Source organism: Protopterus annectens, chromosome 7.part1, assembly GCF_019279795.1.
Source record: "Protopterus annectens isolate FY-2018-M chromosome 7.part1, PAN1.0, whole genome shotgun sequence".
Classification (NCBI taxonomy): Eukaryota; Metazoa; Chordata; order Ceratodontiformes; family Protopteridae; genus Protopterus; species Protopterus annectens.
Window position 1 is genome coordinate 497,340,137 of NC_056740.1, and position 26,933 is coordinate 497,367,069.

At 41.3% G+C, this 26,933-nt stretch overlaps 1 protein-coding gene across 1 annotated transcript in view; it reads left to right on the top strand.

Annotated features, from left to right (window-relative positions):
• The window catches only part of CAMKV (CaM kinase like vesicle associated), a 1,209,710-nt gene that overhangs the window by 333,588 nt on the left and 849,189 nt on the right, over nucleotides 1–26,933 (top strand). The window contains exon 2 of the mRNA XM_044078939.1: nucleotides 12,094–12,196. Coding sequence (XP_043934874.1) covers nucleotides 12,102–12,196 — 95 coding nt within the window. The 5' untranslated portion in view covers nucleotides 12,094–12,101. The remainder of the gene's footprint in view (nucleotides 1–12,093; nucleotides 12,197–26,933) is intronic.

Here is a 26,933-nt window from a genome sequence, read left to right on the forward strand (position 1 = left end):
GAGTCCTACAGTGGCTACTCTTCGCTCAATGGTCCATGCAGGAGTTACCCATGTCCGACAAGATCTTCATTACAGGCTCCTGCAAGAAAGACCTATGCTGGTGGCTTCAGTCCATGCAGGTAACTCTAGGCAGGCTATTCAATCTCCCTCAACCAGTAGCCACAGTGACCATGGACGCTTCCCAGATAGGGTGGGAGGGCATTATCTGGCAAAAGACCATCCAAGGAACTTGGCAGGAACACGAGTAACATTTGCACATCAATGTTCTAGAGATGAAAGCTGTGCTTCTGACATTGAAGGCATTCCAGGACTCTCTTCCACCAGGTGAAATTGCAATACAGACAGATAATATGTCATTAGTGTGGCATATCAACAAACAAGGTGGAACCAGATCCTACCCCCTGTGTCAAGAGGATCAAAGAGTATGGCAATGGGCAGTCTCTTCTCAATGTTTTCTGATTGCAGTACATATTCCAGGGAAATCCAGCATGATAGCGGACAAATTGAGCAGAGCAATTCTAATGCCTCACCAGTGGTCCCTAAAACAGTAAATTGCCAACCAGATTTTTTGCAAGTGGGGCCAGCCTTGTTGTGACCTCTTTGCCATGCGCACGAACACCAAATGTAGCAGCTACCTTGCCCTAAATCCCCCTCTGGAGGAGTCACCAAGGGATGCATTTGTTCACAATTGGCTCCTGGGACTTCTTTATGCCTTTCCCCCATTTCCACTAATCCCCAAAGTTCTACAGAAAACCAAATTGTTGAGTTGTAGGTTAATACTCATTGTTCCGTACTGGCCTCGTCAAATCTGGTTTCCTTTCCTATGGCCCCATCTATGAGAAGAGCCGTGGATTCTGGACCCAGTACCAGATCTTCTGACTCATCAATCAGGAATTCTCCATCCCTCTATCTAAACCCTCAAACTGACAGATTGGCTGCTCCACTTCCAGTCTTAGCCAGGCTTCCAGACATATCCTCTGCAGTGAGACACATTCTAATTTCATCTCATAAGAAAACAACTAAAAAGCTTTATGCTAGCAAATGGAAAAGGTTTTTGTGTTGGGCTTCCAAGAATCACATAGATCCCTTCACAGCCCCTAGTAAGTACAGTTTTAGATTTCTTAGCAGAAATTTTTAATGAAGGCACAGCAGCAGCTACCATATAAGTATAATTAACTACGATATCTAACTACCACATAGGAGACATGGGATCAAAAATAATGTCTCACAGATTGTGCAAAGCCTTCCTGAGAGGTGCGTTTTACTAAGGCCTCCAGTAAGGGAACCACCACCCCCTTGGGACCTCCATTTGGTACTGACTACTCTGATTTTCCCACCATATGAACCAGCTTCCTCTTGCCAACTAAAAATTCTAACCTGGGTAACAGTCTTTTTGATAGCCATTACTTCAGCTAGGAGGGAATAAAGGAATCTTCCGTGCATCTCACCCTTTAGGCTCCTGTGTTGGTGGTTTTCGGATTGTGGTTTCTACAGTTTTGTTTGTTTTTTCCTGCTATGGAAGGGTTTCAGAACTTCAAGCTCTGTCTATACACCCTCCCTATTTAGTTTTTCACAAAGACAGAGTCTCTCTTAGAACAAATCCTTCATTCCTTCCCAAAGTATGTTCCGAGACAAATTTGAATCAGTCCATTGACCTGTCCATTTTATTTCCAAACTATGGCAACAAGGCAGAATATAAGCTACAACAACCGGATGTCCACAGGCAGTAATGCTGCTACTTGCATAGAACAAAGGAATTTAGAAAATCTGACCAGTTATTCGTTTCCTTCTCAGATAACAGAAAAGTTGCACCAATATCAAAAGTTACCTTGTCAAAATGGCTTACTGATACTATTACTTATGCATATAATTCTCAGTATAAACAACTGCCAGGAAAGATTAGAGGCCGCTCAACAAGAGCTATGTCAACTTTGACTGCCTTTCAGGCAAGATTACCTATGGACTCAGTCTGTGCTGCAGCCACATGGGTCAAACCTCATACCTTTATCACTCATTACAAAGTAGGCATGGCCTCCCAGAACAGTGCTTCCTTTGGTTCCACTCTTCTGAAGAGTTTATTCCCTTGAGCCATCCAAGAAAGAAGGTGCTAGGGACGCTGTCCCAACCAGCAAGAATGAAGGCGAAATAGGACAACATAACATTAAGAAGTTATGTACTCACCATAACGTTCCATGTTTGTTGTCCATAATCTCGCTTTCATTCTTGCTTCCCACCCTCCTTATCCCAACCTTTGCTCCTGGAGGATCGAGAGGAATTTTTATTGGTTGTGAACTGTGTTCTCTGCTTCCCTTCTTGTCTCATCAGTCATAGGCTAATGATTATTAACAATGGGTTTTTGTATATGATTTCAAAATATGTTAATAATTTGCAAACAAGATCTGGGTAATCTTCCCTAAGCATGATGGGATAGGGTATAGCCTCGAGCCAATGGAAGCTCTCAAGCTTGAGTAACAGGCCAAGTCAGAACCAATGCTCAGTTCCGAATCCAACCAGAAAGACTGAAGGCAAGATTATGGACAACAAACATGGGACGTTATGGTGAGTACATTACTTCTTATTCTGTGTTTTTCTCATTAACTCATTCACTCCAATGGAGCTCAGGAAGTTTGCACTGTAAGTTCCAATGGGCGGAGCCTACGCCTTTTGACAGAATCAAATTATGTCCTCACATTTCAAATAAAAGTTCATATTTCTGGAACCATTGGGGTTATGAAAGAAGTATAAATGGCAAAGTCTTCAGCATAAACTAGTTTTATAGTGGTAGTATTCTTTAGGTTCTAGGTATAAACTCAATTTTATAAGTCGTAGTAAAAACAGTAACTATTATGTTTGTAATATTTTGTAAACAACTTAGAATATCTCAGCAACCACTCATTACACATATGCTGTCAGCAGCATTATATTCATTTGGCTGAGAGCTTTTATATGAGGCGAAGGAGGTCTGTCTGTGTTACTTGGTTGTTGAGATATTTAGAAAAATGTGAAAATGATATCTATATAAATTAATATCACAGAAACAGCAGTTAATATCTATTTAATTGCACTAGCAGAGGTCAAATATTAATTTAGTTGAGTTAGCCATTGCATCAGCTTTAAGATGAATTTTTAAACTTTGTACATAGTTTGTGCATGGTTTTGGAATTATTGATGCAAATATGAACAAGCAATATTTGACATCTAGTGGCATCGGATGTAATGAGTTAAAATATTTTTTTCAGTCCTGTGTTTTATAAGCAACTGAGAAATCCAGGTAGTGTAACATAATACGTGTGATTTAAAATGTCTGTAACTGATTTTTGAAAGATTGTGATAGTGGAGCTTTTCCTCCTAGGCCTTCTTGGAAAATGGGCATTTTCTGGCCCAGTCAGACTTTAATCAGATGTGAAATAACTAAATAAAACCATGATAGGTATATATCCAATTCACATGCTAGTCAGCGATAAAGGAAGTGTCTGAGATATTCACCAATAGAGGAAGTGTCTAAGCTAAAATTAGCTTAATTTTATTTATACTTCATTTTATTTATAACACACATTTTATAAAAAAAAAACAGTAATAATCCTAAATATAAAATTCAATGACTATTTGTATACTGCGTTACCTAGACCTATCCTATTTTATGATACTTTTCAGCTACTTAAATACCAAAGGAATAAGAAAGGTTTCCAAAACCCTACAAAATCTCCTGCTCAGACATGCACTATAATACTTTAGGAAGCAAAATTTGTTATTCTGTAAATTTGCAGTACACGTGATTATTTCACGTTACTCTAATGGACACCTCAAGAAGCCTATTAAGAATACAGAGTACAGTGAGACCCTGTTTTTGATTGAGTTTTCTCCTTAGTTTACTGATGGAACAAACAGACTTAACTAGCATGTGCTGAACTCATAGCTGTGACCCCTGACCTTAACAATCAACTGTCCAGATTCTTGCAGAGTGTACTGATTTTCACGTCATAAAATGTTTGGTTTTCGAGCAAATCAGTGAGGACTAAACTTATTAAATAATGACGTACATTTCTGTGTTTTAGATTTCATTTCCTTCAGAAAATGCACATTAATACAAGTCCTGTTATTCTAGCAGCTTTCTAAGTTTAAACTTTAGAATAGCAGTATTTAAAACCTGCCCCAATTTTTGGGCCTTTGACCCCCATTATATTAGACTTTGTCCAGATTTCTTGTGCTTAGAAGTTGAGTGGAATGCCCCCTGAAACTTCATGAGAGACAGAGACGTTACTATTTTCAATGAGCAAGAAGAGACTTGTAATATAAATTTGGAAGGTGTGTCTGCCTTAACCCAGAGTTGGAGATCGAGAGAAGCCTGCCCCCCTTACAAAAATACTTCAATTTCAGTAAGCATAATCATCAATGGGGTTTAATATTCCAAGATAAGATTTACTGTGTAGTTGTTTTAAAAGTCAAGAAGAATGTACATTCAAATTATGCTTGGCTGTGCTGCATTGTTTTCTTTCTTTCTCTAAGTGTCCTGGGAATCCCTTCAGTAGTTTATCCATGTATGCACATTCAAACGACTTTCCCCAATGACCCCTTCAGCAGTTTGTCCAAGTACGCACAAGAAGCATGCTAGTAGCCTACTTGCTTGAGAGTCACGTGCCAGATGTGACCACAGCAAGTGATTTCAATTTTAGAAGCATTACATCCCTCATCTCATTGTGGGTGCCAATGACATAGCCCAAGACACTGTCTTTCTTGACCTTGGCACTACCTCCTGTACTTGATAGCCAATCTCATGCTTTTTGGGGTCGTGCCCAAGAAAGATGATGTAAGCTGGGTGGAAGGCTTAGAGGAGCATCTCAGATGTCCATTTGGGATGCATGTGGGTCATTTCCTTTAAGGGGAAATTTAAAAAAAAATTGATTGCAAATATTTTTTATTTGATATCAGGGATGTGAATTGTGGCCTGGACAAGATAACACCTGGGGTGATTACCCCATTCATCCCACCCTAATTACACTACTGGTGTTGAAAACATCTCTTTTACTATACAGTCCAGGTGTACATTCTTTGATTAATAACTTAAGCAACTGAGAAATCCAGGTAACATGTGATAAGGTAAATTGTCTTGTAGAGGTATGGATAGATTTATATCTTCTCCTGGTTGGTATATTAAAAGTAGAAAATAATGTAGTCATCTTCTTACTGTTCTATAATGATGATCAGTCTATTGTCTAAAGTCTGCTTTCAAAGAGGAGGGCAGCATTATTAGGGAAGGAGTGGGAAGTAATTAGTTTAGCATGTACCTTAGAAACTTTTCATGGACAAGCTGATCGTAACCATAGCAAGCTGCTTATTTGTTTTGAAATTTTAACAAACAGCTGGCTACACTTACAGAGTGACAGGAAGGAACACAGAAGAGTTTTTTAGGTTGGTCTTCAACTATTTTTCTTGTTTCATTATTTATTTATGTATTTATTTATTTATTGATTGATTGATTGATTGATTGATTGATTGATTGATTTGTCTTAAAATTTGAAGACACTTTTTTTTTACTTTTTCTTTCTGAAGAGCCCCACATTTTTGATGTTCAGCATTGAGGTAGTCCAGCTGAAGAAGAGTTCAGAGCCGGAGTCAGTCAATTGCAGGCAGACAGATGGACACCTAAGTCAACCTTGGTAATTATAGTGCAGGGAGAAGGGTTGGAAAATGAAGACAAGGTAGGCATATAAGGTTACAACAGAGAATAAAAATGAACAAGGTGTATGAAGAGAAGGGCTGTAATTAGACTGAAGCAGCACGGCACTACAGTATAGGGGAAAATAGCAGGACAGACCAGGAAATTGCAAATGTGACAAATGTAGAAGGGAAACAAGTTGTTGATATTTACAGGAAAGAAAATATAAGGAGGAGGAGATAAGATAAGAAGGAGGAGCATTTGTTAATGGGCTTTCGCAGGAAAAGTATCCTGATAGCTAAGGGGAGGAGGAGAGAAGATAAGAAGGAGGAGCATTTGTTAGTGGGCTCTCATAGGAAAAGTATCATGATAACTAAGGAAAGAAGAGATAGTGTTAGTCTTTCGTGTAGTTTAGAAATGACAGGGACAGAGCTTTAAGGCCGTGCAGACAGGATGATTCATTTAGGGGAGATGGGTAGTAAAACAAGCACTAACAGGCTGGTAAGTACTGCATCACAGCTGAAAAGTTTATTTTATTGTAGTTAGTTGGTTAGCTTATTAGTTAGTTATACATTTATTAACCAGCCAAGTTCATTGATCCAAAGACACTTTTCTGGTATGATCCAGGTCAGACGGCAAATAATAAAGAGACTATTTTGCAATAAAGTAGAATGCCAAAAATGAAAAAACAAAAAGCAAACTGTAGAAATCACAAAAAAAGGCCAGAGTGCAAGCAAAACTCTTATTTAATGAAATACAGTGAAGCGCTTTTTGTTTGTAGAATAACAAACTTCATCAGACTAAAACAGTGTTAAACCACAACTGAACTTTTTAAATAACATTTTATAAGCCTGACCTACAGTAGAAAGAAAATGTCAAGAACAACATTTTTAATTTTAAAAATATAAAGCGGTTATATATAAAACACACGTACATAAAATACATTAACTAAATTCCTTCATTAATAAATAATCTAAAGACATCCTAGTTATTTATTATGAATTAAAATATTGCTTGTTATAGAAATATCTATATATATATATATATATATATAAATATATATATATATATATACATATATATATATACATACATATATATATATATATATATATATATATATATATATACATATATATATACATACATATATATATATATATTTAAATAAATATACTTATTAAATCAGTACCCTAACACAAGTCAGCAATAATTAAAACCAACTTGCAAATTATCTCACCTAAATAATGCTTTTAGCCTGAGTATACTATTGATTGCACAGTAGTCATTCAAGCTCGGCCATACATAAGAATGTAGTTTTAGTTGCTAAATTAATTCCGCTCTTTCTAAAGGTAGCATCCATGGACCCCCCTAAGTTGCTCATGGACCTGTTGGATACCACAAAATTCAAATTTATGTTCACCATACTCCTGTATGTGTTTTGCAAGTGCATTTGTTAAATTCATCTTTCTAATGACATATAGGTGCTCATATACTCTTTCTTTTAGGGTCCTAGTAGTCTTCCCTATATAATAAGCTGGACAGTGTTTACACATTGCCACATATACTAGCCCTTTTGAATTACAATTTAGTTTATCATATTTATCATGTTTGAATGACTACTGTGCAAGCAATAGTATACTCAGTCTAAAAGCATTACTTAGGTGAGGTAATTTTCAAGCCGGTTTTAATTATTGCCAACCTGTGTTAGGGTGGTGATTTAATAAGTGTATTTACATATATATATATATATATATATATATATATATATATATATATATATATATATTTTTTTTTTTTTTTCCCTATAATAAGAAATATTTTAATTAATAATAATCAACTAGGATGTCTAAATTATTTATTACTGAAAGAATTTAGTTAATGTATTTTATGTACGTGTGTTTTATATATATGTGCTTTATATTTTTAAAATTTAAAATTTTGTTCATGACATCATTTCCTTTCTACTGTAGGGCGGGCTTATAAAATGTTATTTAAGAAGTTCAGTTGTGGTTTAACACTGTTTTAGTCTGATGAAGTTTGTTATTTTACAAACGAAAAGCGCTTCATTGCATTTAATTAAATAAGAGTCTTGCTTGCACTCTGGCCTTTTTTTTGTAATAAAATAGAATGCAAAAAATAATAACAATGCAAGTACAAAATTACAATAGCAACATTCACAGTGCAATAAGAATATGTACACAACGACATGGCAAGATCATTTATTTATCATCTTCCCCCTGTTCCTCTTTTTCCACATGGGTTCAGGGTGTCATATCAACTGTTGCCACCTCTTTGGATTCAGTGCTATGGTCCTGTCCTCTCCAACAGTCATGCCTTACTGTACAGGTTTTCTTTCATGCAGTCCAGCCACCACTTTGCTGGATGTGCCCTCATTTCCCCTTGCTTTCTTCCTGTCTCTTTCAAATCTGCATCATGAAATCATCTGACTTCCAGCACATGTGCCTAAACCAATAAAATCTATTCTTCTTAACCTTCTCTGCAACTGGAGCTACTTTGGCTTCTGGTCGGATGCCCACATTTCTTCACCTGGCCATCAGTGTGCATCCTACCACTTGTCTCAGGCACTTCACCTCCATCACCCCCATCACCTCTAGCTTCCTTCTTCTGCATTCACTGCCAAGGTGTCACACAGCAATTCAGAATGTCTCTGGTCTTCCTACATATGTGTCAGTAACATAAGTAATTTCACCTAGCTAAATAACCTGTTTTAGTATTGTGTGTGTTTCTGTAGTTGTAGTCGTTATGGTGCATGTTTCTGTAATGTGAGCCCTTCTAACATTGCAGCACATACTGCTACAAGGATTATTGCAGATATAAGACTTCGTATGTTTTATGTTTTCAATTAGGTGACTAAGCAGTGTATTACCATATACTTTTCAATATTGTGGTCATATATTTTTGTCCCCTATTGCTCCTCCAGCTAAACACTAGCTGCTGCAATAAACCCTCAATTTCTCCCAACACCTCCATCTGGTCCATTCTCCTGGCCTGTGGCCACCATGTACTGGAGGGAATAGGAAACAGATGGCCTGATTTTGAGGCCGAGCTGCATTTGGAGTGCATATATCTTTGTGTTATTAAAGAAATATGTGTTAAAAGTACAGAAAGCACACCCTCCCTCCATGTTAGGGTTTTGTGCCCACCATACTTTTTGGCTCAATGGCAATTGCAGTGGAGCATCCATATTTACTAAAGACCATGTCACGTCTAGGCAGAGGACCAGCTATCAGATCATATTATGTCACAGGATCCCATCAATGCTGTCAGAAAAGCATGTTAGGTTATGAAATACATTGAACCTGCCACACAAAAAAGCAGTAACGAAAACCAAATGAGCCCTTGACCGTAGCTATTATCAATGGGCACCAAAAAGTAAATTTGAATGTCCAACTTTTAATCAGAATGAGCAAGCTTAATGAATAAGTTTTAATGTTAAGCACTTTTATCCAATAACTACAAAAAGGACTTCATCAGAACAAATAAACACATGAGAACAAATAAACACATCACACCAGCCACTTATATAAGGATAAAAGACCAATTAACAATAATAAAGTATGCCAAAAGCAATTTCTTTAAAAGAATCACATATTAAATACATTTTGAAAATGTCTTATATCATCCAAAAATTTAAGACCATAATTTCTTATGCATCAGATAAAAACGTTCTATAAAAAATAATTATAACTTAGCTGAATGTAATTTTAAGATGCTGGTTAAAGAGTCAGTTTCGTTCACAGCAGGGTGTAATCTAGCATTTAATCTTATTTGTCTGAGTCTGAGCTCCCAGAGTCTACCCCTTGGGTAAATTAAAACTTTTTCTAAAACAAAAATTAAAATAAAACATCTTGCTGTCTTTGCATTTAACTTATATTTATACAGGGCATTGTTATTGAAACTCTTAATATCATAACGGTGTTCATATATCCTCTTTTTAATGCACATTCTGTTTTTCCTATGTGGTATGAGTGGCAATAGTCACAAAATGCTATGTACACCATTCCAAATGTTTTAAAGTCACAATTACTATTCATCATGAATTCAGCAGCATATGTTTTAAGCTTAAGACACTGGCCCTCAAAAATATACTTACAGTAACAACAAGCCCCACTTTTTTTCATTCCCATGTTCATCCTATTGTCCCCAACAGTATTATATCCTTTTTCAAGTTTTTCCTTAATACTCAAATGCCTCTTATAAGTGAACTGTGGTTGTTTCCCTAATATTTCATTGCACATCTCATCATATTCAATGCACTTAGTTATTTGTTAATATAAGTTCAGGGTTTCAGGGATTGGAAAATGCCAAACAGTGTATCGGAAGACCCTGAGTTGTATGAACATTTAATTTCTATCTTTGACGAGTGTGGTTGCCAGATAATGACAGTTTTGATACATTTTAATGATAAACTTATGGCTGCATTAATGGAAGATATACATAAACTTGATATTTCCTTGAAGAATGACGTGTTACTTGAGATTAGCTTGAATCAATATTACAAGATTTTTGGTAATGGTGACAATTTGGTGGGAAAGATTAAGACCAGAAAAATTAAACAAATTAGCCAGGAATGAACTTCACTGTTTGAAGGGGTTAGCTTATCCTAAGACCCATTCAAATACTAATATTTCAAATTTCACCCCCTCCCCAACCCACTATACAAAGTTTACATATCCCACAGAATATCAACCCCCCCCCATCATAACTAAGCAATACTTGCAAAAGACACTTTGTAAATTAAAAAATACATCACCGGTGGTATCTGATACTATACCTAATTGCCCAATCAACAATACAAAACATGCTGTAGCGGACAGCTCATGCAGCTATTTGACCTGAGCTTTACCTCTGGTTTGGCCTCCACCACAGCCTGTCAGTGACCTAACTATCAGAAATTCTTCTAGCCCCCCAGGATGAGCCACCCAGTATGGGCACACCCATCCTCTTCTACCTGGACCATCAACACTGGTTTCCTGGGCCATAGTCATGGCTCTAACACTCTATGCAACCACTGCAAACTAACGCTTATAATTAGTTACCTAGGAATAATGACTTCATTACTGATGTTTTCATCCACACAACTCAGGAAATGTTACTGTGCATACTAGCTTTCTTGCAAAATGTCATTTTACTTTATTCATCATTGATATATAAAGAGTACACCAACTTTCTTCAATGACCACTTAAATTGAATGACCTGTAAAATGATGACATCATTGTTAGTAACATGTCATGGCTCTATATTTTCTATTATTCCTGCTAAGAAAATGTACTTCATCCAAGATGCCCTGCCTGTTTCAGTGCCTTGTCTTGTACTCAGAAATATGAAGAGCATCATTTGTTCCTGCTTCTCCACAGGAGTAAATCTGAAAGACGAATGCTCAAGAAATCTCCTCTTTCTTTCTTGTTTGTTGTCTGCTTTCATGTGTCATACATAACAGTGCACAAGGCATATTATTTTAACCTCCAAACAGTAGGTTGCATATCAGTCTGGAATAAATAACTTATTTTTTTTCAAGTAGGTGTTTCAAACAATGGGCCTCTTGATAATATAGAAGGAGCCTTGTTGTATCTCAGAGGGTTACGTTTATGAAACTATGCACACGATCACCATTTATAATGTTAGCTTCAGAAAGGTGACTGCTCTGGCAGTTAATTGACAAGAACTGGGGTGTATAACTACTAAAAAAATCATTCAGTAGGCTTTGGTTTGATTCTCTCATTGTCTATTTGCCAAATATGCATCTCTGAACAAACTGTTTAATTGCATGCACACAACGGTCCCAGGGTGCTGCGGAAAAAAGGCACTTCTGTCTGGTACATTTATCTAGCTAGTCAATAAATAAGACCATTCATAAAACCAAATGTCACAAATACAAGCCTCCCTGAACCTCAGCATCCACTTACTTAGTGCTTCTGAATGCCAAGTCTACGGTCACACACCTTTATAGAACAGTATGTGTATCTTTTCTGTGTTTGTGTCATTTCACAATCAGTAAACACACTGGCCACAGAATGGTCAATTTAATAAACTCAAGCATATTTCTGAAACCCATTCCTTACAGCTGCTGTCTTGGTTACCTGACTCTGTAGGTGGTCCTGATGTGCCATCTAGTACTGAAGTTGTTGCTACTTCCATATGGGTACAGATGATGACTCAGTTTTCTGTCTAATTTTATTATCTTTATGCATAGACATTCTTAAAATCACCTATCAGTGTTCATTCCGTAATATTCATCCAGTGGTCACTTGGTCTCTGGTTGTTGTACTCTTTCTGTTTGTTTCCTGCTCTTTCAATAGTAATAATGCTGTGACTGAGAAGGTGTATTTATTGTATTACTGTCTTTCTTACATGGATTCATAATGTTCTCAGACTACATTGCAGTACTTAAACTGTGCTTCTCTCCCTACAGGACTGGCGATGCCATTTGGCTGTGTGACGTTAGGGGACAAGAAGGACTATAACAGCCCAACGGAAGTAACGGACAAATATGATCTTGGGCAGATTATTAAGACGTAAGTACCTTCTCTTTAGACATTTAAAGAGGAATGACATCTAGATACTTTTTAAGTGATTGTTAATCATTGTTTTCACTTGGCTTTCTGAATGTGGCATAAGAAAAATTGCTGTTAGGGTTAAATAAAGGTAAAGCTGTTAACTTTGCTGCCCCAAAATATTTGGTCCTCGCGTTTACTACTTAGATGGGATGCATAATTTGAGGACTATACATGTCCACCTGCATCATTGAATTTTTCAGGGTGGTCTGCCTTTCTCTCACATCCCAAAGATGTGCTGGAAGTGAAGTATCAGTCCTCCAAATTGTCTTTATATGAGTGTGTGTGTGTATGTGTGTGTGTGTGTGTGTGTGTGTGTGTGTGTGTGTGTGTGTGTGTGTGTGTGTGTGTGTGTGTGTGTGTGTGTGTGCGTGTGTGCGTGCGCGTGTGTGTGTGTGTGTGTGTGTGTGTGTGTGTGTGTGTGTGTGTATGTCCTGTGATAGATTGGTACCCTATCCAGAGTTAAATCTCTTCTGATTTCTACTGAGTGTTGAGACAGGCTCCAGTTGTCCAAGTTACAATCCTCAGTAGGATAAAGTAAGTATCAGAGTATGGCTTAATGAAGGAAAGTGTAAAATAATGAACACATTGCTGGCATTTCCAATGTTGGATAAATGGAATTCCTTGCTATATGGTGCATGACTTGGTTAAATTGTGAAATGTTGAATAAATGAGTATTAAAATAAATTCCCATATACCAGAGCATTTTAATGTGATGGAAGTGATGATGCATACATTCTTTAATTGGCATTGTGTCCTTTGTTTAATTTTAGAGCTGGTATGAAACAGGTGAGCCCACCATACCCAATTCCTACATTTTTGTGGGGATATCCTCAGTTAAGTCATCCACTAAAGTTCATAGGTTCATAGGTGTTTACTAGGAATGCAGTCCAGGAGACCATTAAGGAGTCTAGCCCAGATTCAGAGCTATCCCAAAGTAACCTCTGGTTAAGTAATTTGCCCAAGGTCACAGAGTAGGCAAATGAAGGCTGAAGGACTCAAACCTGCACCATAACACGTAGCTCATTAACAGGTCATAGCCTCAACTCCTTACACTATTATAAGAGCATGTGATTAGATATTATATATCTCTTCATCATGTTAAGAACCATATAAAATGTTTTGGGATTAAAGTCATGAGATGAGTCAAACCCAGAAGTGCTGTTTATTAGAACCTCCTAATGTGGGCAGGTGGGCAAAAATGCTTTCTTCTTTTGAGTTTCCAGTTTGTAGACCAGGGCCATGCCTTCTCAACTTTCAGTCCTTCGAACATGCCTTCAGACTTTTAGTCAGAGTAAAGCTTGCTTTCTTCCTTTCTTCCGCTACCTTTCCTGTCAGCAAAGAGCCTACCCACCCTTTTTACCCTTAATTACCATATTCTACCAGTGCTATACTCCATTCTCATGTTACACGCACAAGGCCTTAGTTACTACTATCCTATTTCCCTCTGATTTCTTTCCACTCCCCACTGCTACATCTCCTTTTATCCCCTCACATTACTCTGTCTCCATTGGTTTATAATATATTTTCCATTTATGTCTAATATTATGCATATTACTTCTTCTGCATTATTCTCATATCCATCAACTTTTCCAGTAGTTTCCATCATGAAGACCATTAAGCACCTTTATTGCTTCTAATACCCTTAATTTTGTTAATGATTATTCTTATGGTTACCACCCAAATTAGCATGTTTCTTCACTGCCTTTCCCACTGACCTGTTCACCAAACAATGCCATTCTATATCCCATATAAATTCATGCTCAATATCATTAGCTTAGCCATTACCAAAAATTTCAGTTCTGTCTCAATCTTCCTATATAAAAATGTCTCAAGTAAGCTAAAACAAATGCCTTGCACTCTTACTACTTATTTTGGCAGTGATATTTTGAAATATATGATAAAACGAAGGAACTGTTCATCAATGTATTTCTTAACATTTTTAAACTGCTACCAAGTGGACTCATTGAAACAAGTCTGCATTCAGATGACAGCACCATCAGTAACCAACGTAATCCAATCAAAATGTCTATATTAGATCACTGAACGCTTACAAAAGAGAACTGTAATTAATCGACCCTATGTAAGGGAAAGCTTACAATGTCGAAGAGTCAGAACAGCAATTTTTTTCCAATGGAAAACAAATCGCTGTTCCAACAAAAAAAAATAAAAAACAATTTCAAACATTACATTAAGTGGGGGGCTTTGCCCCCCCAACACCCCCTACTTAAATATACCAACTCCGAGACCGCACTACAGTGCCGAAAATGGCAAAGTACTGAAGCGACCAAGTGAATTCTTTCCCAGGGAAAGAATTCGCTAAACAGCCGCTTCAATATTTTGCGTTTTCAGCCTTTGATGTTCGACCAAGACGCATTCGAAAGAATGCATCTTTGGTCTTCTAATATAGACCCCAAACAAATCATGTTGTATCCTAATTGGTCAGTGACCAAACTGATATTAGGCAATGGTACTAAACTATTCATTTCCTGTGTATATCTGTGCTCCCATCTAATCAAAATACTGTCCTTTTTCTGTTGCATAATCTACAGAAATGGACAAACCCTTGTGTGAAGATATGTGAAGGCTGCCAGCCTAGCTAGATAGAATTTTGTACATAATTCTATGTCATTGTGAATTATAAATATAATCCACAGGCTTGTCCTCTTAAAATGTAAGAAAACTGTGTTAAATGTTGACCTTCAAAAAATAACCACAGTGGACTCTGCTGGAAGAAAGCTGATAAGTCAAGCATTGTGTGACTGTTTGATCTCAAGGCTTGGAGACATAATGTCTGGACTGAGTAATTCCTTCTATTGTTTTGAGAATAGAGTTAATTGCTAGATTTTACATATATAATGACTTTCATTGCTGTAGTTTCCTAGCCAGGTGCAAGATCAAAGAAATGTTAAAACTCCGAGTTTCTGTTAGCCTGGGAACCAGAGAAAAATGATGTACTCTAAAATGAGTCAGCAGTGATGTATTATTTTTAAGACTTTCTCAGAGAGAGAGAATCAGAGAGCATTTTGGCATTTGTCTTCTGAACTAACCACTCACCAGCACTTGTTTTGCTCTTTCTGTATGTAAGTAGGATCTTAGACTTTAGTGTTTCTCTTAAGAAACAGATAGAAAATAGTAAATTTAAACTAGCTGTTTTCTATATTTATGTCAGACTATTCTACAGTATTATTTTAAGCATATTCCTGTGATGTCTGAACTCTTGACTAGTCTTGTGTTGAATTGAGAAGATCTGTCTTGTGTTTTTATTATTTATTATTAAATATTTTAAACCTTTCAACTGTGGCTGTTTTGTGTAGAGATAATTTAAGCTCTAGATTACATTGCATGTATATAGTGATACTGTACAAAGCCACTCCAATAAGCCTTGATGTTCATCCACTTACTATTTGGATGATAATAATACTGCACAGTATTAATTGGACACCCTTTGATAAGGGCCTTTTTAGTAGCTAATAAGAGTAGTTGGTGGCAGTGATTACTACCTTATAGCCTGGCAGGAGGGGGCATAGCTGGAGAACCTGGACCAGCCTTCCCCAGGAGTGTCTGTGTGTTTCTATATAAACCAAATCTCAAAGTGTGTGTGTGTGTGTGTCAGCTACTTGGACAGGGACATGAAGCACTGGTTGGACAGAGAGGGCACTGGAAGTTTTGGCTTGACTACTTGGCTGAGATCTGTACCCTATAGCTGTGCCAGTGGGGAGACTTATTGAGGATCTGGAGAGAAAGGGAGAAACCAGCCCAAGACTGACTGTGATCTCTGTGTGCTCTTAAGGAAAATTGTACTTTACTATGTGTGTATTTGCTATCCTTCCCAGTGTAGACGTCCCTCACTGGTGTTAGTGATGAGGACTGAGGCTCCTTGGTTACTGGGCCAGTGCATGGGCATCACATATTAATTGGTTTGCAGTGGTGGGATATCCACATCACATATTAATTGGTTGGCAATTGGCTTGCAGTGGTGTGGATAGTGAATTTCTGTATCTTGTGTACAGTGATCACTGAAAGTGTTTTTGTACTCTAAAACAGCCATGCAGTGAATATTTAGAGTTCAGATTACACTTGTTTTATTTCTTTTGTTAGCTTAGTTAGTCAGGGAGACCAGGCAAGCATGTCAGCAGAGGAGTATGGCAAGCTGACAAGGGGCCAGTTGGCTGAGATGTGTCAGGCTAAGGGACTGGTGCATGGAAACCTAAGGCAGACATGATTGCAGTTTTGGTCACAGCTGCACCAGAAAACAGAAATCAGGAGGGTGATCAGACTGGCCGTGGAGATGTACATCACTCAGAGAATGGACAGCTCAACCTTTCTGCAGAGGACTTAAAAATCCATCTGGAGCTAAAGAGACTTGAGTTAGAGGCCAGGCATTTGGAAATGCAAGCAGAAGAGAGACTGAGATGTCTACAAACTGAGGAGAATGAGAAACTGCTATGCCTGGATGCTGAGGAAAAGGAGAGACAGAGGCAGCATGAAAAGGAGATGCTGACTCTTTGCCAGAGTCATGGAGGTAATGGGGAAGGGAGTAACTGGACTCCAGATGCACAAAAGGTCAATAAATTTTTTCTGCAGTTTACAGAGGGGGATAATTTTGATAGTTTCATTCATATGTTTGAAAGTGTATGTAAACAGAATGATGGTGAACAAAGGCTCAGGGTATGGTTCCTGACCACCTTACTCCATGGTAAAACTGTGACTGTGTTGTCTAAACTTTCTGATTTTTAATTTTTTGATTATACTGCTGTTAAGAATTGTCTATTAGAATTTTTTAAGCTAACGCCTGAAACTTATAGGAAAAGGTTTTATGAGCATAGAAGCAAAGCAGATGAAAATGTGTGAATATGTTGCTGAACTGAGCACTTATTTTCATAGGTGGGTGAGTCCATGTCAGGTCACCACTTTTGAAGGGCTGGCAGACCTTTTGGTGAGGGAACAAGCCCTTAGCACTTTGCCTGAGGACATGAGGATCTGGTTAGATGATAGACAATGTGCTACTTCAGATGAGCTAGCAAAGAATGTAGGCCTATACCTAGCAAGCAGGGTATCCCTGCACAGGAAAGGGACCTCCAGTACTGTTCATGGGACTAAAGGAACCAATGGTGGGCAGCCCAGACTGCCCCAACAGAATCTGCCAGTAGCAGGGGAAGCCACTAGTCCAGGTACATGTCCAGGACCTAAGGTCAAATGTTTTGAATGTAACCAGTGGGGGCATGTGGCATATAGATGTCCATGGATGCAAGGTGGGGAACAAAAGTTGAGGAAGTCAGTAAGTAGGAAAGAAAAAATGCCAATAATAGGTTGTCTTGAGACACCAGGGTTACCAAACTACCATCCTGCAGATGTCCTGATAGGGAAAGATTTTAATGAGGCATTACCATGTGTATATGCAGTTACATGCAGTCAGGCTTCAAGACAAGCATGTGGGTCTGGTAGACTGGGGGAGACCCAGACAGACCGCATACTTGCAGCCAGGACTAGTGAGGTGGTTACTTCAGGGAGGGAGCTACTCTGTAGCAGTGAGACTGAAGGTGAGCCACAGCTGCTTGTGGGTAGTGATGTTCCCTTGGACTGAGTGACTGCAAAGGTAGAGGTGAGTAGTAATACCCAGGCTGACAGTGAGGCACCACTGTCAGAGGATGCCAGACTTCCTGTGGAAGGGGAACTGGGAAGGGTTACAAAGAGAGAGTTGAGACAGGCTCAGCTCTCAGACCCTACATTACAAGACCTGAAGTGGGTAGCTAGTGAGACACCTGATTCTCAAGGGAAGGGGAATCTGTATAATGGGACAAAGGGTCACTGCATAGAGAATGGACCCCTGAGGGAGGGCTAGAAGGTGAGAGGATGCAGTAGTTGGTACTCCCCAGAACCTACCATCTGGCACTCCTAGCCATAGCCCATGATATTCCCTTCGCAGGTCCTATGGGCATAAAGTATGCAAAAAAATATATTATGCAGAACTTCTATTGGCCTGGGATTTCCAGAGATGTAACAGGGTACTGCAGGACCTGTGACCAGTGCCAAAAGGTAGGCAAGACAGGAGACAAGGTGAAAGCTCCTTTGATACCTTTGCCTGTGATTGAGGAGCCATTTCAGAGGGTAGCTATGGATATTGTAGGGGCTCTGAGTACCCCAAGTTCCACAGGGAAAAATTATATCCTAGTGGTAGTAGATTATGCTACAAGATACCCTGAGGCAGTGGCTTTGTCCTTCATTGAGGCGGAAAAGGTTGCAAATGCTTTGTTAGAGGTTTTTAGCAGGGTAGGTTTCCCAAAATGAAATACTGACTGACAGGGGTGCCAATTTCAAGTCAGACTTGCTGGCTTGAGTGTGGACAGTTGTACTGTGGGGTAAAGCACCTAAAGACCACCCCCTACCATCCCCAGACTAATGGTCTTGTTGAGAGGTTAAACTCTACCATCAAGTCCATGCTACGGGCATTTGCAGACCAGTTTAAGAGGGAGTGGTACAAATATTTGCCCCATCTGTTGTTTGCTTACAGAGAGGTTTCCCAGGAATCCACAGGTTTTTCACCCTTTGAATTGCTGTATGGGCATAGGGTAAGGGGACCTCTAGATTTAAATCAAGATTAGTGGGAAGGTGAGTGTGAATCTCACAAGGAGTCTGTTGTGGCATATGTCCTAAACCTCAGGACAAGGCTCAGGGAACTCATGGGCTTGGCCAAGGAAAACCTGACAGAAGCCCAACAGCAGAAACAGGTCTGGTATGACAGGAATGCTCGAGCAAGAGAGCATGCTGTAGGGGAGCAGGTAATGGTTCTTATTCCTGTCAGACATGATAAGCTGCAAGCAGCCTGGGAGGGACCCTACAAGGTGATAAGAAAGGTATGTGATGTGAACTACATCGTAGAACTGCTAGGCAGGAGACAGGAGCACAAACGGTACCATGTTAACATGATGAAACCTTACCATGATAGGGAGGCCCTTGTGCTGAGTATTTGCAGTGGATTGCAGGAGGAGTCTGAGGGATATGGTGACTGGTCTCCTCAGTGAGGCTGGGCTGACACCTCAGCGGAAGGGGTAGCAATGTCCCATCAGCTATCTCCTACCTAGGATTGAAAAATCCGAGCAGTGTTACAGGAGTTTGGGGACATGTTCACTGGAAAACCAGGGTGCACCCACCTGGTACAGCACCAGGTAGATACAGGACTCCAAAGGCCTATTAGGACAGACTCTGAGGGAGGAGATACAAGAGATGTTGGAACAAGGAGTAATTCAAGAGCCCAACAGAACCTGGGCCTCCCCAGTGGTGCTGGTGTCAAAGAAGGATAGCAGCACCAGGTTCTTTGTGGACTACAGGAAATTAAATAGTCACACAGAGTCAGATGCTTACCCCATGCCTAGGACAGATGAATCCTAAAGAAGCTGGGTGGGGCTAAGTATCTTACCATCACTGATCTTACCAAGTGTTACTGGAAGGTGCCCTTGACTCCCAGTGCTACAGAGAGGTCAGCCTTTGTGACTCCTTTTGGCTTGTATGAGTTCACAAAGATGCTCTTTGGGATGAAAAATGCCCCAGTGCCTTTCCAGAAGCTGGTATGTCATATCCTAGCAGGAGCAGGAGGGTTTGCCCTTGCTTACCTAGATGATATTGCCATCTACAGACATTCCTGGCAAGAGCACCTCCAGCATGTTAGGGAGGTGCTGGGCAGACTACAGAGGGCAGGGTTGACCATTAAGCCCAGCAAATGTCAGGTGGGTGTGGCAGAGGTCTCCTACCTGGGACATTGAGTGGGGAGTGGTAAGATCAGGCCAGAACCTGCCAAAGTGGAAGCCATTCAGGCATGGCCTGCACCTAACAAAAAGCAGGTGAGGGCATTCATAGGGACAGCAGGGTACTACAGAAAGTTTGTCCCCAGTTATAGTACCACAGCTGCTCCCCTCATTACCTAACAAGGAAAAACAGACCAGATAAGGTAGTGTGGACCCCAGCATGTCAGCAGGCATTCCAGAAGCTTAATGAAGATTTGGGAGGACCCCCTGTGTTAGCCAGTCTAGATTACAGCAAAGAATTTGTTGTGCAGATGGATGCTATGAACCATGGGGTGGGGACTGCACTTAGCCAGATTTCTTCAGAGAGAGAAGAGAACCCAGTGGTTTATCTCAGTTGTAGGCTCCAACCCAGGGAGGAGTGCTATGCAGTTGTAGAAAAGGAATGTCTAGCCATAATGTGGGCACTGAAGAAACTTCAGCCTTATCTGCATGGAAGAAAATTCACTGTAGTTATAGATCACAATCCCCTAACATGGTTACACTGAGCCAGCCGGAAAAATGCCCAGTTGCTAACATGGAGCCTAGGGTCGCAAGCATATGATATGTCAGTGCAGCACCATAGTGGGGTTAGCAACTCCAATGCAGATGGGCTCTCAAGACAGGGAATGGGGTAAGGTGTACTCAGATAGACCTAACCCTCTCAAGCAAGATTTCTCAAGGGTCACTTGAAAAACTAGCTTGAGTTCTCTGGGGGGGGGGGACAGATATGTGAAGATACATGAAGGCTGCCAGCCTAGCTAGATAGAAGTTTGTAGATAATTCTATGTCATTGTAAGTATGAATATAACCCACAAGCTTGTCCTCTTAAAACGTAAGAAAAGTGTGTTAAATGTTGAACTTCAAAAATGTAACCACAGTGCAATCTGCTGGGAGAAAGATGATAGGTCAAGCATTGTATGACTGTTTGATCTCAAGGCTCGGAGACATAATGTCTGGACTTAGGAATTCTTTCTATTGTCTTGAGACCATAGTTAATTGCTAGATTTTACATATGTAATCCCCCGGATTCTCTATACCGTGCACGTCGTGCAAGATTGGTGCAGAAGCTCTAGCAGGCAATATGCCTGCAATGTGATCCAGGAATAGCCTGCAGGGGCATGCAGAAGCGCCCCTGCACTAATCCTGCACAGACTAAGCCTCTATATGCAAATCACTCCATTTGCAGGAGAAATCTATGCAAATTAGGTGATTTTGCAATCCAGAAAGCTTGCAACTGGCCTTGCAGGACTAGTGCAATCTGTAGAAATGTACTAAGTTAGTAACCGAGTACGTTTCTGCAAAATCCAAAATGGAGCTGTGGCAGCTCCAAATAAAAGCTGCATATCATGTAGTAAGCATGTCAATGGCCAAGTATAAGGCCATTGGCATTGCAAACAGTGAAACAAAAATACAAAAATCAACTTTTATTTTTTTTAGCCGTTCTCGTCTGTTTAAGCGTAGGGCGGCGGCAAGCAAACAGAATCGGGGGAAAATAAATTAAACCTAAATGAAGCATTCTAACTAAAATCAGTATTCTGCCATGCAAGTCAATTGCAGGCAGAAGACAACATGGCCAGTGAGTAGTGGTTGCTAAGGGGGGGGAGGCTCAGTGTGTGACGTGTAACTATGTATTAGCAGGCAATCCTATGCAAATAAGGGGAATGATAGTGAATCCCAGTTTTTCCCAGCATGCTAGTCAGGTCCCAACAGTGTAAGAGTAGGAATAGCTTGGTGCAAGCATAGGAGTTAGGTGACATCATGGGGGGGTTTTGGGCATTCTGTAAGTGGATTGGAGTTCTATGGCTCGGGTTTGCTCCTAGCTTAGCACAGCTAAGCTAGGGTGTGTGTCTGAACCTGCCTAGCACTCTTTACATTGCCTAAGCGGGTGTGCGCACTGGGTTTAAAGGAAGAAAAAAGAGGTTAAACCAAGAAATAGCAGCACTGTGCACATTTGAGCACTCTGTTTGTGCGGCACGCCCCCGGGCTTAAACAGGAAGGCAGTGGGAAGGGAAAACAGCAGTAGGAAGCTAATCAAGGAGAACTAGCATAGCTGGCAGGTGAAATGTATCAGAATCAGCCAATTACACAGGCAGCAGACCAGCCCAGCCCAGAACACTACTATAAACTATGCAAACACCTTCCCATCTGGGTTTTCCCAAACACTACACCACTGGTGTAAACAAGGGGGGAACTTTTAACACTCACAATAGGAAAATGATAGGGGTTGCAATAGCTATCATACAACAACTTGTGGAAGAGGCTGAGGGTGGTAAGGATGTGAATGCTGTTGACCAACCCACAGTGAGGAGACGGAGAAGAGTGCACAGACCCAGGGTAACCTACCAGGGGCCACATGAGCTGGAGATAGTGGAGCACTATAGGTTGGACAGGGACCTCCTACAGCAAATTGTTGAGCTGTGCCAGCCATGCCTGACACACAGAACTAACAGAGGGGAACCCATCCCAGTGGATACCAAGGTATGTGTAGACCTAAGAATACTAACTACAGGTACCTTCCAAAGGACAACTGGGGATATGATGGGGATTTCACAGGCATCCGCATTCAGGGTACTCCACCAGTTCCTGGATGCCATGTCAGCACATGTCGGTGAGCACGTATATTTCCCCAAAACCAATGAGGCATTGGCCAGCAATGTGCAATTGTTCCACCAATTAGCAGAATACCCTGAGGTAGTGGGTGCTATAGACTGCACTCATATATGCATCAAAGCAATACCCGGTAAACGGGGAAGGATCTACAGCAACCGCAAGGGCTTCCCCTTCATCAACTGCCAGGTCTTGTGCGATGCCCAGGGCATAATAATGAATGTGTGTGCTGGCTGCCCTGTTCATAGTTCATAGTTCATAGATTAGTACTAGGCTAACTGCCCTTGCGAGACATTTTAAGCCTAGCCAATTATCCCTTGTGAGACTCCAACCCTGCACCTTGTGTTTGTAAGGCAAACACCTTAACCATTAGGCCACCCTCCCAACCCTGGAAGCTATCATGATTCCCACATCTGGCATCTGATGCAGCTGTAACAGAGATTTGCCAATGGAGACATCCCTGACCATCACCTAGCAAGGTATGCTGGATACGCACTGGAGCCGTGGTTGATGACACCCATCAGAAATGCACACACACCTGAACAAGAACTCCATAATGAGGCACATGCACACACCAGAATTATAGTAGAGCATGTGTTTGGGATGCTCAAGTCACAGTTCCAGTGCCTGGACACGTCTGGTGGAGCCTTGCAGTACTCACCAGCTACATGTGCCCAAATTGTCCTTGTATGTGCCATGCTACACAATATGATCCTGCGGAAACAGCTGCAGCAGGAACAGCACAGGGCAGGGCCACACAGCCCCCCCCCCCACCATTGCCAAGGCCTGCACATGCACAGAGTGACTTGGAGGAGGAACAACCTGAGCCTGCCCCAGTAGGCAGAAGGAGGCATGCCCAGTATGCCCTGGCCTTGGCAAAGAGGCAATGCATAGCACATGCACTGACACAGGAGGGACTAAGGGAATAACACCTCTCTCTGATTCTCACATACAGTAAAAGGGATGCCAAACATTACACTACCTGTGCTCAACTATGTGTAGGGAGTGTACTATGTGCATCCAACATAGGCAGCCCTGCAGCACCACCCACAATACTGGGACACCCACAAGGTAAGTGACTCACACATGCCAGTCAGGGGGTTCACATACACAACAACAGTCACAGCCAGCAGGACAGGTGTAGACAAACACAAACAAAGACTGTGCTATGGCCTCTGAATGAGGCCTGTGGGTAACCACCCCCCCAGGCCTACACAGACAGACCACAGCAGGTCAGGCAGTAGGATGTCAGTTCCGAACTGTAGGAAGTCAGAAACTAATATGTAGGTAAATAAAAGATAAGATCTGTAGTACACTGGTATGCCTCTAGTCAGCATGATAGGTAAGACCACAGACTGTAATGGAGTACCTGACATACCAGTACAGTCCTAGCAAATGTGTACAAGGGTCAGGTGTGCCCCCCATCCTACGTAGTAATGTAATAACAGTCAGGTGTGCCCCCCCCAATCCTGTGTAGAAATGTAGAAATAGTCAGGTGTGCCCCCCCCATCCTACGTAGAAATGTAGTAACAGTCAGGTGTGCCCCCCAGTCCTGTGTAGAAATGTAGAAATAGTCAGGTGTCCCCCACATCCTACGTAGAAATGTAGTAGCAGTCAGGTGTGCCTCCCAATCCTGTGTAGAAATGTAGAAATAGTCAGGGTTGTCCCCCCATCCTTACTAGTAATGTAATAACAGTCAGGTGCCCCCCCAACCCTGTGTAGAAATGTAGAAATAGTCAGGGTTGCCCCCCCATCCATGCTAGTAATGTAATAACAGTCTGGTGGCCCCCCAATCATGTGTAGAAATGTAGAAATAGTCAGGTGTGCCCGCCCCATCCTATCCAGAAATGTAGTAACAGTCAATGCCAAATGATTGACGGATACCCTGCAGAGACAGCATGCTACCTGTAGGTGTACAACACAAAGGTCAGCACTGCAATACAAACTACCTGGACTCGATCCACACAGTCAATACAGACGGGCATACTGGGCATGCTCGCACACAGAGAAATGAAGGCAATGTCAGTCAACAACATACTGAAAGGTCATACTGGGCATGCTCACACACAAACACATGAAGGCCATGTCTGCAAACACCAGTGGACCAGACATATCTAGCAGCCGCAGATGTTAGTGCAGACACTCCTCAGTATGCACCACTCATGCTTTGCACACACAGTGGATAGGAATACAGGCATATATGTAAGGACAACACACTATAATAAGCCAAAGGTAGATGTACATAGATGTGTGGAAGAGGGTGACTGTGACAAGGAGCCATCCAGGCCTGTCCCACCTAGCACACAGCCAAAAGGCCACAACCACATGAGGGTTAGATGTTACTCACTGCAGATACTAGCCACCGGTATCTGTTAACATTACAGACTATGTGGTGCATGTGCTAGCTGTGCAACATGACTGTACAAGAAAGTAGTCATCTAGCAGCTGTATACATGTACCTGTGAAATATGATCCTATTTGTGCCGCATGTGGCGTGTCAACCCCTAGATGAATGGGTTATGACCCATGCACACACACTGCCCATAGCCCTACTATGACAAGCATGCTGAAGTCATCCACTGTGAAATACACACTCACTACAATTCTAATGCCCTGCTTTGGCAATCGTGCTGATGTCATCCATTGTGAAATACACCTTTGGGGAAGGAGTACTCCAGTAATCTCAGTGGCGCGTCCTATAACTGCGTAGTGCTATAGTGTAATAAACTAGTTAGGTAGGAGTTCTAATCCCAGATGTGACAGGTGTGCATGTGTGTGTCTGTTTGTAACATGTATCCTGTGTGGAGGTGGTTGTGAGTGTGTAACATCTGGGCCCAATGTGGAGTGGGTTTTGCAAATTTCTTGTATGGTGGCCCTAGTATATATCACAATGTCCACCGTACAGGGATAACAGATGTGAAATAGCCGAGAGGCTGGGGTGTAAATCCATACCCATACATGTGACATCAAGGCCAGGCAAACAAAGTTAGCAACGCTAGTATAACCCTGAGAACAATCCCAACCCATGTCTCATACACACACACACTTGCCTAGGCAACAGCCACTGTGTTGGTAGTACACTGTATATTGCCCACTGATAGCAACTATGGAGTGATTGCAGTGGGCTACAGAGGGCATGGCACCCTATCCATCTGTCCAATAGGCATGTACATGCAGAAAGTGTGCCTTCCCCATGTTCCCCACTGGACACCTGCAACACCTGTGGTGCCATCACATGTGAATCACAAAGGACATACCATGCCTGGAAACATGCCCTGGATGGACAGATGCCACTGACAACAGGGAATGTCGTTAGCATGCTATCAATGTAGGTGCAGGGTAAACCTGCTGTCCATTACCAGTTCCCACCACATGAGGCCAGGACTGGTACATCTGATGATAATCTATGTCCACAACATGGGCCAGACACCCCAGGTAAAGTTCCACGTGTCACTGTACATGCATGTGGGAGATGTGCACATCACAGACACAGTCCATGTCATGGCCAAAGGTACACATACATGGCAAGCAATGCACAGCACTGGCCACACGCAGGTGACTGGATGGTAATTACAATACCCACCTGTGTGGCCACCTCCATAAACTACACCCCTGAGCCACAATGCAGATCATTGTCATGTGGGGTGCTGCCAAGGTAATGCCATCACCTAGCCATGTATAGCCATCTGGCACAGTTGACCACTACACACCCATGAATCAATTCACCCATGCATGTCAGTACTGGCACTGTGTGTGTTTGTGTGTGCGCGCGCACACGTGTGTGTGTGTGTGTGTGTGTGTGTGTGTGTGTGTGTGTGTGTGTGTGTGTGTGTGTTGTATGATGTGTATGATCACATTCACACTCATTACAACCCCCATTGGCATACTGAAGCATGCTGTCCAATGTCAGACACCTCCCTATACCCTTTGCCCATATAACCTCCATATGAACCCTGTGGTGCATTTGATACCTGCACAGTAATGTGTTGTGGCAATCTCACTAGTGATGAGTTGTATTCTTGGTCCTGCTAATTGTGGCAATGTGTGTGCAACCCTGTGGGACTGTGGCTGTGTTGACGCTGACACCAGTTCATGCGGGCAGGCACGGGTACTACACCTATCACAAAGCTACCATAACCCTGTTGCAGGTGTCACTCACCATCACATATACGTTCAGGGGCTCTCCATCATGTAACCTATGTGGCACATCCAATAACTGCATGGACATGTGGTAGCACTGCATAGACTTTGAGGGTTTGATACCCTGTACTGGTAGGTGTGTGACACAGACATGCATAAGTTTTACT